Source organism: Amblyomma mixtum, chromosome 10 (genome assembly GCF_055824585.1).
Source record: "Amblyomma mixtum isolate Tamu chromosome 10, ASM5582458v1, whole genome shotgun sequence".
NCBI classification, from domain to species: Eukaryota; Metazoa; Arthropoda; class Arachnida; order Ixodida; family Ixodidae; genus Amblyomma; species Amblyomma mixtum.
In genome coordinates, this window is record NC_143021.1 from 114,995,547 (window position 1) to 115,008,335 (window position 12,789).

A 12,789-nucleotide genomic window follows, 5' to 3' on the forward strand; every position below is an offset into this window, starting at 1 on the left:
TACAGTGCTGTGATACGAGCGAGGAGGACGCACGGGCGACAGCTGCAGGAAGGCGTCGCTCTGCAGGATGGCCGGGGCGTGGCGGTCGGCGAAGCGGCGGCACGCCCTGGCCAGTGGCGCCAGCTGGTAGAGGCAGGCCCGGTCGTAGATGCGGCACACGTTGCGCACGCCCAGCACCCGCTCCAGGTAGCCCGAGACGCCCGCCTCCAGCTCGAGGAAGCCGTACTGGTGGGCCAGCTCGAGCACCTCGAGCACCACGCACTCCTGCAGCCCCGAGAGGCGCAGCTGCCCCGTGTAGATGTAGCGCAGCAGCAGCTCAAAGGCCCGCAGGGGGGTGTCCTGCAGCACCACCTCCGGCTGCTTGGACTCCCGCATGCCCCCGTACAGCAGGGCCCTGCACAGCAGCGACAGCAACGATGAAGGAGGTTGTGCCCAGTTTCTCTCCCGCATGTCCGGCATCATATGTAACGCACATCCTGCGTATCTACTACGGATGCACAACAGCAACGACAATGAAGACGCATGTTTCCTGTCCTGTATGACCCGCATCATGTGTATCGTACATCCTGCGTATCTACTACGGATGCAGAACTACCTGTATTATCAGAATAAACTAACAATAGAGGAAAGAATTTTAGTTGAGCACATATCTCGACGCCCGACACGCTCTTACCATACTAAGAAAGTTGCCGCGTTTTCATGTAAAACAAATGTTTTTAAGTACTCGTTCTTTCCCCATACTATCACTAAGTGGAATGGTTTACCTGCTGACGTTGTCAATTGCGAATCGGTAAGTTTATTTTTACAAGCTCCAAAGGATGTATAGGGCTCTTATCTATCCTTGTTTTGGGCCAAGTCCGATACCTTCGTTCGCTGCCAGGTTCGATGTCATTACATGTTCTCTGCCTTTGTAATCGATTTTATGTTGTATATTCTGGTTTTTGCTCTGTTCACTAGCTGCTTCTTTTGCAACGCACTTGTCATTTTTGTCGATATGTCTGTACCCCACTCCTGCCTAAGAACTGTAACACAGGACGGCAGTATTTGCTAAATAAACAAATGAATTCAAAATTTTGAATATCCGAAATACACTTAGAATATTAATCAAGTACGTTTTTTTTTGTTCACATTCAATAACAGGCGTAGACAGCAACGATGAAGATGGATGTTGTGCTAAGTTTTCTTGTAAAAGCAACACTACTGGAGCCCAGCTCGGCTCGTTGCGTATGCTCGTGGCGGTGCGACCACCAAACGACCTTGAGTCGCCGTTGCCTAGCAACCGCTTCAGCTGCGCTCCAACAGATGGCGCCGCTGCCGCCTACACACCCAGAGGGCACCACCACGGCCGCTTGATGCAAAGCGCAAAGCGAGGTGCGGCCAGCCACGTCGCGCCGCCGACAATGGGTGAGCATGTCCTGGCGGAGTTTACAGTCGCGGCCGCTGTGTTCGGTGGGGGTGCCACTGTTCGGGGACAAGTCGCCCGGTTTCCTGGGAGTGGACTCCCAAAGCGCTCTTTGCTTCGTCGTGTTTGAGCGCGTTTGCCTCTTGTAAAACCGCGTTTGCCTTCCATATTCAATGCAAAATAAAAACCACTACTACTACTACTCACGTTCCTCATGTCTGCAGTGCTTTCTTTGGATTTTCTGCTGTGCGCGTGAGTGAGCACGTTTGCCTCGCGTCTGCAGTGCTGTATTTGGACTGTTCGTGTGCACGTGAATGAGTGTTTGCCTCGTGTCTACCGTGCACGCTTTGGGCTTTTCGTGCATGCGTGTGTGGAGGTCAGTGACGTGTATGGGGCCCGATGCCGCGCATCTGCTGTGTGCCACTGTCCGTCACAAACTCCAGAAAACAGCCAACTGTGAGATATCATGAGTTTCCCTCCGAACTACAGCGTCAAGAAGCGTGGCTGAAAACATCGCTTGCCAAGGACTGTCAGCGAAAGGAAGCAAGTGGGTGCCAAGCGACAGGTCTCTGGTATGTTCTTTGCATTTTACAGAGAATGACTACAAAAAGTAAGGTCAAGGAAGGTTCTTCGTCTGTGAATGGTTCCTTCTTTTCTTGTATGACCATGCAATAAAAGTGTCAAGTACTTGGTGGTTTTCTCGGCTGCAGGTGGGCTTATGAAGTTCAACAACTTCAGCTATAATGACTGTTTTATTTTCTTTTTTATAAATTGCAATAACTTGTGTATATAAGAGCCAAAATTCGACGAGACACGAAGCGAAAATTTACTCCATGTGACCAGATGTGAGTGTCCGTCTCATTCACCGTCTACATGGGGTAGCGAGAAGTGAATAAAAATCAGGGAACACTTTGACGATCTAAAGTGCGAATAGGCGAAAGCCTTTAACCGCCTCTGTCGCTGCCCTCTGCTTGGCGACTGTTGAAGATCGTTTGGCGACTCGCGCTTCCGTACGGCATCGCAGGCGCGTTTCGTAGCGGGCGACATTGGAGCGCGCGCGGGCTGCATCCTTCCTCGATCAACGTTCAGAGACCACCTGAGAGAGCTCTGGGTGATGCACGTCAGTGTACATGCGCCGTTGTTAAACCACCTGAGGATTGCGCATGGGGCACTGCGCATGCGCAGTGTGCGCGTTTAGTGGGTATCATTAACTAATCACCATTACTGTTCGTACATCTACTACTACACCATTAACTATCATTACTGACTTTTCAAGTAACCATTATTGACAGCTGCCGCGGACGCATGGACGGACGGACACGCTGGCGAGTCAAGGGCCATAAAAGGTTTTCGCCTTAAAAATAGAATGAAAGCTTCAGGCGCATTAACGCTACATCCTGAGGTAGAGCCGCTGGCCCGGTCGTGCATAGTACAGGCGGCCGTTATGGACAGCGTTCAGGCATACACTAGAAGGGGGATTCCCACCTGCTGCCGTGATTTGTGGCATAATCGGCGCTTTCAATGACGACTTAAAAATGCAGTCTTCAATGAGGCACTAGGAAGCGCACTGTTTACGCCCTCATGCAGTGAGCAACGGGCGTACCGACGCAGCTGTCGCGGCGTTTCCCTGCGAGCAGTTGTCCCCAAGCAGTGGCGCCGTGGCGGGCGCACGGAGAACTAGGCCCAAGACGCCGTTTCTGTGTGACGTGGCAGGCTGCACCTTGCTTTGTGCTTTGTATCTAGCGGCCGTGGCACCACCCTCGCACAGGCGCTGGGTTTCACAGCCCATGACAGCGTCCCCTGGCCGGCACGAGCTAAACCAGGTGCTTAACCACAAGCGTATTGGCAAAAACGACACATACGATCTGGTGCCATTGCCTAGCAACCCGAGTTTCTACCCGAGCTTACAAGAGTTACTCGGGTAGTAACTCGGGTAATTTCGGACAAGGGTCGTGCCATCTGTGCGAGAGGTTGCTGGGGAAGAGCAACATGGGTCGCATTATGTTATCTTGTAACATGATTATGTTATCCTGTCTTCAACTAACTGTACAATCCGACGATCCTATTGCTGTACCCGTGACTCTTATGTATTGAACCTTAATTAAGTGCGACACTGTAGTCGTTTTATATTGCCCTTCAATCCTTCTTCTTGTTCCCTCTTTGTGTGCATTATTCATTGACGTTGTTGTAGTTTATACTTTGATATGCCTTATTCCAGCGCCCTTCCTGTTAAAATCCCCAGTGGATTGGCAGTATCTCTAAATAAATAAATGAATAAATAAATAATCCCGATGTCTGGCTGGGATAGAAACAGCCACCTACCAGTGCAGTGGTGCATCGCTTAACCGCTGCGCCACTGAAAGTGGTATATGAGGACTCGCCGCCATCTATGTATCTCAAGCAGGAATTGCCAATTCAGCATACATGGGCATTGACCCACTACAGATATCGTGCCACGCCCCTAAGGCGGAGCTCAAGTGCCCCCTCCAACTAAAGAATGAACACCTGCTTTCGCAGGTCCACTCGGTTTAACTACGCTAAGCCCCTATTTTCTGTCCTGCATGTCCCACATCATGTGTATCGTATACCTTGTGTATCTACTTTGGGTGCGGAACTATTTAAAATTTCAAATATTCGAAATACACTTAGAATATGAATCAAGTACATCTTTTTTTGTTCACATTCAATAACAGAAACTGATATTCAAAAATTTCCAAATATTCAGTGGCAAATGAATACTGCCAACTTTCATTCATCCAAAGTATGCCGAAACCACTATATCCAGGCAAATTATCCGAAGGTCGAGTTCAGAGTGCCAGGAAACCAGAACAAGGGTATTCTCTTTGCCTCCTTTTTTCCTATCGTTTATCGCGTGGACCAGTCACAATCGCATGTCAGGCTTCACTTTCATAATCGTCACCATCATCAGCCTAACTTTGCCCGGAGCCCTTCACTACGGCGTCTCTCATAGCCTTAGTTGCTTCGGGACATTAAACCCCACAAAACCAAACCAAACCTAACTATGCCAAGTACATGACAAAGGCCCCTTCGACATCTCTCCAATTAGTAACCCTGCCCTGTGCCAGCTTATCCTGCTAACGTCCTAACCTGATGTGGTCACCTGAATTTTGGCTTTCCCCTGCAATCCTTGCCCTCTCTTGGAGTCTACTCCATCAACCTTAACGACCATCGGTTATCTTGCCTTAGCATTATATGCCCTGCCCAAGCCCATTGGCTGCTGACCCAAAAGACGCAGGTTCGATCCCGGCCGCGGCAGTCGAATTTCGATGAAGGCGAAATTCTGGAGGCCCGTGTGCTGTGCAATGTCAGTGAACGTTGAAGAACCCCAGGTGGTCGAAATTTCCGGAGCCCTCCACTACGGCATCCCTCATGGGCTGAGTCGCTTTGGGACGGTACACCCCCTAAACCAAATCAAACCATTTCCTCTCGATTTCGACTAGGACGTCAGTAACCCGTGTCTGTTCCCTGACCTACTTTGCTCCCTTCCAGTCTCCTCTCATTTCCTTTCCAGCAGACTTGGCCCTAGCTTAGAAGTACCGCACACGCTCGCCTAATGAACCCACTTTTTTCCCAGAAAAGGTGATATCAGTTTGGGGGAAGGGTTCATTACGCGGGGAAAAAAAGTTTCGACAGACTTTTTTGGGAGCGTTGAAATTTATATCCTTCCTTCCGTCATCAACAAACCCAGGTGGTCAGATGCATTTTGTGTCGCTGGTGATCTTAAATTTGACCCAATTAACAATTTTGTGGTTTAGACAGCGGTGCCAGCCAATCCCAGCAGCCAGCATGCTGAGCACCCGCCCTAAAGGTCAGGTGCATATTAATGTGAGGTTAAAAAAAAACACACAAAAACAAGAAGTACGACGGGACAAGGCAATCGTCCCATCGTACTTCTTGTTCTTGTGCTTCGTCCTTAGTGCACTGCTAGCATGGATCCTTTGTTCTACCACTTGTTGGAGGTCTGTTTTTCGGCTGTGTTTTTGTGCTTCAAAAATGACATGTAGTTTGAGGAACTGGACTCTAGAAAACTGTTCCCTAATATGTCTACGTGTTTGTCAGTACTTGTTTGTGCACCCAGAGGCTGTCAGAAAAGGAACTGTGTGGGAAAAGAAGCTGTCCTTTAGCTTATGAACTTGCTACAGTCGAACCCGGATATATCAAATTCAAAGGGGATCGGAAAACAGTTCGATATAGCGAATATTCGATATACAGATATAGGCTAAAACTGCACTCCTGATCATAACAAATTGTAGCTTACCATTTGAAACAGCCGCGAATCACATAGTATGGGCACGCAATGTGAAAGCGCTTTATTTCGCAGAAAAAAATCACTAATTTTGGGCTGCTTTTTCCCCTGGGAAACGAAGTTCAAAACACTGGTCTCGATCTTCTCGAGACTGTCCAGGTGCGAGAGCCCAGTGCCTTCCATTTCGCCACAACAGCACCGAATCAGGCTGAACACTGACGCCAGTTCAGTGGCTGTGCACGGACGCGTTTCTTCAACAACACAGTTGCCCTCGTCGTCGCTAGAATCGGCGTCTTGAACGCCAGCTATTCCGGCCACAATGTCCTCAACAGTCACTTCGGACAGAACGGCACCGGGAAAATTGAAAACGCGTCGTCCAAGCACTCGTCGTCGTCTATATCTTCCGGACATTCATCTCCGGCAACTTCAAGGCCAGGCTTGCCAAAACAGTTGGCTCCTGTGGCCTGCTTCACTTCGCGCGTTGAAACATAGGCACACACAAGAAAAGCACGCGAGGCACAGATGCAGCGGTCCGAGCGAAGCCTATGCGAGCGGCAGTCAACGCGGCTGCGAAGGAATGACAGAGGGAAAAGAAAGAGCAGGGAGAAATATCAACGCTCTGGGCTTCATTTTTTTTTTTTTTCTGAGCTCTCCTTCTCACCAGACCCACGAGCGACTGTTTTCCCTCTCCTCCTTTTCCCCAGGAAGCATGGCTTGGAAACGTCGCCGCGCGTCTCCATGCCACGCACTCTCTTCGCTGAGCTCCAATGACCTTGACCAAGCACACGCCGGCGGTACAGGAGGAGCGGGAAAGCTCGCGCTGGTGGGACGCAAAAACGGGAACAAAAAAAAAAAAAAAGCCCTGCGCCTGCTGACTGACTGCGGAAATGTTCTCCGCTGAGGCGGCTGAGGACCGGACAGGAATGTCTTTGGGGAAAGCGCGGCGTTCTATATATCCAATGTCCGGCGAAAATGGAATTCGGTATTCAACGCAACTGTCCTATACTTTTACATAGTATTTTCAAGGACGTAATCTGTGTGTTCGATAGAGCCAATAATTCGAAATATGCGGGTTCGATATATCCGGGTTTGACTGTATCATGTTTCTTTCAATGCGAATGAACTGTTTATGCATGACATATAGCTTTGCCAGCAAGTTCTCTCACAACACTGCGATGGATTTACCATGCTTTAGCTCCAATGGTTTTAAATTGCTAGGCGAGGAGATGCCAGTGAAAAGAAGATGCTTTTTCTCCTTTGTCCTAGAGCGGAAAAAGGCTGTCAGTGTGGCTGTTTTCATCGGCAATTTTAAGGGAGCAGAGAAAGCTAAAGTAAATGTACGAAAACTGCAAGCAAAAATTGAAGGTGTTGGTCAGCACAGCAGAAGAACAGGCCAGTTGAGCATCTTCAACAGCCAAGAAGTGCATGAAAGTTGGCATGTAGCTACATGGGACCCCGCTTGGTGAAAACACTCATGCATGCAGGATGCATGTGGCGATTCGAACATACTAATTCTTTGGCATCCTTATAAAGGAGGAACACACAAATCTCTACCCCTTCATGATTTGGGCCATTTCGAACTTTTGCTTCACGCTGTGGGGCGGGAATGTTGAGGCTAACAAAGAGGGTTCAGCTTAAGTTAAGAACAACGCAGGGAGCTATGGAAAGGAAAATGATAGGTGCAACGCTAAGAGATCGGAAGCGGGCGGAGTGGGTGAGGGAACAAACGCGGGTTAATGACATCCTAGTGGAAATCAAGAGGAAGAAGGCAAGCGTAGCAGGGGACGGCAGAAAGTTAGGTGGGTGGATCAGATTAAGAAGTTTGCGGGGATACAGGGTGGCCGCAACTGGAGAAGAAGGACAGGGTTAATTGGGGAGACATGGAAGAGGCCCTGCAGTGGGCGTAGTCAGGCTGATGATGATGATGTGGAGTGCCTCACCGGAAGTAGCTACTGCAGGAGGCCAACACAAGCCGGTGTGCTGGCAGGCGGACATCCTCGACAACCAGCGTGACGTCGCTGTACTCGGGCTGCAGGCAGAGGCGCCCAATGTGCTCGGCCAGCCAGCCCACATGGTTCAGCTCCCCGTAGGAGGACTCCCCACCGGCATTGTTGGCAAGGCCTTCGCCACCCACCCGGCCGCCACCCAGGAGCCGCTCTTCGGTGGGGCTGGAGGGACGTCCCCCCCGTGACCCTCCGCCCAGGGACGCCGGCAACCCGCCCCCTTCAGGGCAGTGGCTGTCTCCCATTGGTCGGCTGGCTGCCAATCACACCTCCTCGCCAAGGCAACCCTGCGTCTGGGTGTGGAGACAAAGAACACTGAACATGCAAGCCAGTCGGGGTAAAGCCTTCAGTAGTCATTGTAGTCTGTGTATTGTGGGGTTTTAATAATTGGAAGGAGATAAATACGTTCTCCCCACTTAACCGCGGCTGACCCAGTTAAAAACCGCGCGGACCCCACAACGTGGTCGCGTATGCTACCGAGCACACGCCAACCACGGTGAGCCTTGCTCTGCAGGAACAAGGGAACGACACACTGGCTGACACAAACAAGGCATTTATTGCTAACACAACAATAACGCCAGCTAGCAACAAAATACGCTGAGGAATCGAGGACATCTGACTCACCAGAACGGTTACGAGCGAATGTTTGCCCATGGTAGGGCAGAGGGAAACTACGAGGCCGGACAGGACGAGATGCGGGGGGGAGCGTTCCTCCTCATGAGGGTTTGCGCCAGCCGGCGAAGAGCGGAGCCTCGCACCAAACATCAACGTGCTTCCCCGGCCCCAAGTAGAAAAGGACCGTCTCTCTCCCCCGTGCGCGCGCAGCAAACACGCCATCAGTGGCGCTCGTGTCGCTGCGACGCCAGCACCCTCCTTTGCTAGTTAAAGTAACCCAACTAAGGAGGGTGCATTGCGGAGAAGCGAACCACCAGGGAGGAGTTGAGGGTGTATTGTGGGGAAGCGAACCACAGGGAACGAGTAAGTGCGTCCCCACAGTATGCATCGGTGTCCTTTTCCCGTTTGTCATCGACCTACCAGTGTGTCACTTTCAAATGCATTTTGTTTTGTTGTAATGTTTTTGCTAGTTTCAAAACTACTTCTCTGTGTAACAATCTCTCCAACCATAAATATTATAATTTGTTTTCTATAGTGTGCTCGTATGCGACCTGAAACCGTTGTATGTGTTTGTTTTATTCTTTTTTGCAATGGCTTTTAGATGAGCTACAGGCGTCTTCAAGCTATTTTCTTTAGCTTTTGTCCTGAAGCTTATTCTAAAGAGTGTTAGCACTTTTCCAAAATAAAGTGAATTTATGAACAATGCCTGTTGCAAGCCCTGCAGATTTGAATGCGCCAACTCCCCTATCATTTTGCTTTCCATACCTTCACAGCATTGTCCCCAATTTAATTTCAAGCTTCTGGCTAAAAAAGGCCTGAAAAAAAAAAAGCACTCACTGACATCAGACATATCTTCGCTGTAAGCTGAGACAGACACGAGGGAAGACACAACGCGGCCTCTGCTACATGAGTAGAATCCTCATTTCTTTTCCAAGTTACCCCCGGGCAGGCGGTAAAAATATGTCCGAGCAAACACAAAAAATTGCGAGGACACTTTGGCAACTAAAGTGTTGAGAGGCGAAAGCCAAGGACACCATGCCGTGACGACTTCCGATGGATGTGACATCACACCGTTCCCGTGGCTATATCTATACCCAAATTATACATCTTTCGTGGATCTTAAGTGTTTATTATGCTTCATTACACATTTTTCCATCTAATTTGACACACACCCGACGTTTTTCTGACCATTCTATGACAATTTTCACTATGCCGTGACGACTTCCGGTGGATGTGACATCACACCATTCCCGTGGCTATATCTATACCCAAATTATACATCTTTCGTGGATCTTAAGTGTTTATTACGCTTCATTACACATTTTTCCATCTAATTTTACACAAACCCGACGTTTTTCCAACCATTCTGAGACAACGTTCACTATGACGTGACGACTTCCGGTGGATGTGACGTCACACCGTTCCCGTGGCTATATCGGCGTTCGCGCTATTTCGACACAATTTTGACATTTTTGACTATAATTAATTGACTAATTACTCTACAGTCATAAAACGTGGCTTCTAGGTTCATTTTTTTCCTCCTCTATCTGAAGCAACCATTCGTTTCCTCCTATCCTTTTTAGTTCCCAAGTCAACAAGAGTTAAACGCTAACGGATGACAGTATGAGCCATTAAAGGGAAACTGCATAGGTTTTAGAAATCAATGAGCTGAAGAGGGTCTAATGTGTGAAACTTGCAGGTCAAGCATACGAAGTCTTTTTGGGCTAGCACTTGAAACAGTGAAGTAATCGCCGATTAAAATCCGGACGCTCTTCAAGCTTCTCCGCAGCGCAAAATGCCAAGTGGGGGGTGCATGATGACATCATCGAAGGTATCGGTACATTTCCAATGCACAAATGCCTGCTTTGAAGGAAAAAAAACCAATGCCGCCGAAGGCGAACCCTGCCGAGAGTTGTTTGGCAGCATCTAACGAGTCAGGGCAGGGTGTGGCTGACGACAGCGGTAATTTGAAATCATACCTTCCCCGACGTGACGCTGAGTTTCGCTGCACACCTCCGGTGCATTGAGGAGAAGCACAAATTTCAATCATTGATTACATCCCTATTTTAAATGCTAGTGCAAAAAAACTTGGCATGCTTAACCTACTGCCTACAGAGATTGGAATCCTTGAATATCGTGAAATTCTCAAAAAAGTGCTGCAGTTGACCTTTAAATAAAGGCTTTGGCCTTAATAAGAAGTGGAGGACTCACATGGCAGTCCGGATGTAAGAAACATGCTATATCCATCCAGTGTTTTCAGCCAGCTGGGAACTGAACCTACTCATGCACTGCAGAAGAAACTTGGCCACAGCCGCAGCTGATCCCTGCTTCAATCACTGTCTATGGACGAGCAAAACACCCCACAGTACTCTAAAGTTATAGTGTACTGCTACTGGCAATGTAAAAGTGCCACGATACGACTAATACCCCTGTCAGACGAGCAAGTTTAGTGTCATTTTCAACGAGTGACACTCGCCTGTAGTGTCATTCGCATCGTGTCACACGATGAACTTTAATGACACTCGCTGCTCAACGCACTCGGCAAGAAGTGAGTTTGGGGAACTCACTTCACTTTTCCCGAGGGGCGAAGTGTATAGCCTCGGTAGCAGCGTTTCGAAATTAGAGTACAACGTTGGCAATAAAAATGGCGTTTTATTGAAGGCAGCTAATTTTTTTTTGCCCTCTTGTTCATGTAAACTTATTTGTGTTGCCATTAAATATATATACTGCACATATTCCGACATTCTTGTTTTCAGCTGCAATAATTTTTTAGGCAGCCGCAGCGGTATGGCTATGGCGGCTAGCATGGCGACCGTATAGCAACCATCTGCAACCGTTTCGGTGTGACGGTGCAACAGAGCAATGTTTGCAATCCAACGAGGTTCTTTGTCAGTGCAGTGAGTGTGTGCAACATGGAGTTCTGCGCAGCGGCTGATGCAAGACGAGAGCGGGCGTCAGCTGCGCAGAAACGTTATCGCCGTGGGTCGCCATGATGCTTCAAAAAGTGAAGTACTGCTCCTGGCTTGTCTCGTCTTGCGAAGCCTTTTTTTGTAATCGCCAATATTGCACAAAGCTCCTTGATAATCATAAAAAATTGCTTGCAGTTTGGAATCTACTGTACATTAACTGTACATTAAAGCTCTGAAGTGCGAAAAGTAATATTTTTCGTACCTTACTTGAAAAGCCATCGTCATCACCATCAATTCCGAATGACACTTTATTTATCCGTGTAGCAGCACGCCCCGAAAGTGTCACTCGTTCTGGAGAAGTGCACTTCATGAAAGTGTCACTAAACTTGCCCGTGTGACAGGGGTATAAGACATACACAAAATGATTGTACTAAGAAAACTTCATGGGCTCACTATGCCCGCTTCTATTCAAAAACACTCCAATGAACTATGTTGTATCACCGATCAAAGTGCCCTACCCACATGCAATTTTCAAAAATTAGAAGCCCCATTTGCTCCTCGAGATTGGTCCAACACTGTTAATGTTCACTTACACAATATTTTGTTCAATGCAGATAACATTAAACTGAAATTCGAAATCAACGGTTCCCAATTAGGGATCCACGTGTCCCTTAGAGTCCCCAATGATATCCACAGGGTCCCTGGCACTTCCAATATTTAATTCTTATGTCCCTACATTTGTTGGACGGATGACAAGACGATGCCCCCACGTACCAGACCACACCTATGCAAGCAGGCAATGGAATACGCAACACACAGCTGACCCCGCAAAGCAAGCAACTGATGGTACTTAGTGGCATGCTTTCGCGATTCTAAACTAATTCAATTCTCAGCCAAATTCAGCAAAACAATAGGGGATATTCAAAATTCCACAAGTGCGCTTTCCCGCAAAACAATGTTGTCCCAAACAAGATGGCTGACCATGCGTTTCCAGCTGAAACAAAGCAAGAAAGACTGGTTTTTTGTTTGATTGTTCCAAAATACGTTTCTTACATTCTATCCACACCTTCAGCGCCTGTCCTGTAGCCCACGTAGTTCCTTTATAGCGAAGTCGGCCATCTTGTTTGGGGCAACATAGTTATGTGAGAAAGCGCACTTGCGGAATTTTGAATATCCCCTATTCTTAAACGGGATGCAACCGTAAAAAGCAACGTCAATCAGCTCACTTTAACAACTTGCTTGACTCGCATAACACTATATGTTGTAACATTCAAACCCACACTTCATCGGTGTGCTGGTGTAGTCTATACGTGTTGTTAATGTTGTGGGGACGCCTTCGTCCCCTGCGTTCGCTTTCCCGCAACGCACTAGTTCCCTGTGGTTAGCTTCCCCGCAACGCACTCCCCTTAGTTGTGTTTAACTAACAGGGGAGGGCGCTCGCGTCGCAGCGACACCAGCGCCACGGACGGCGTTTTGCTGCGCGCGCGCGGGGAGCGACGGGGTCTCTTCTCCCTGGGACCGGGATAGCAAGCGGACGTTTAGCTCGCGGCTCCGCTCTTCATCGACGGGCGCCTCGTGGTCGGAACTTGCTCC

The 12,789-nt window shown here is 48.6% G+C and overlaps 1 protein-coding gene across 1 annotated transcript in view; it reads right to left on the reverse strand.

Annotated features, from left to right (window-relative positions):
- Positions 1–12,789, reverse strand: part of LOC149326722 (BTB/POZ domain-containing protein 9-like) — a 65,762-nt gene that overhangs the window by 40,703 nt on the left and 12,270 nt on the right. The window contains exons 2-3 of the mRNA XM_089562741.1: positions 7,610–7,965; positions 34–394 (exon numbers count right to left, since the gene is read on the reverse strand). Of these exons, the coding sequence (XP_089418867.1) occupies positions 34–394; positions 7,610–7,917 (669 nt within the window). The 5' untranslated portion in view covers positions 7,918–7,965. The remainder of the gene's footprint in view (positions 1–33; positions 395–7,609; positions 7,966–12,789) is intronic.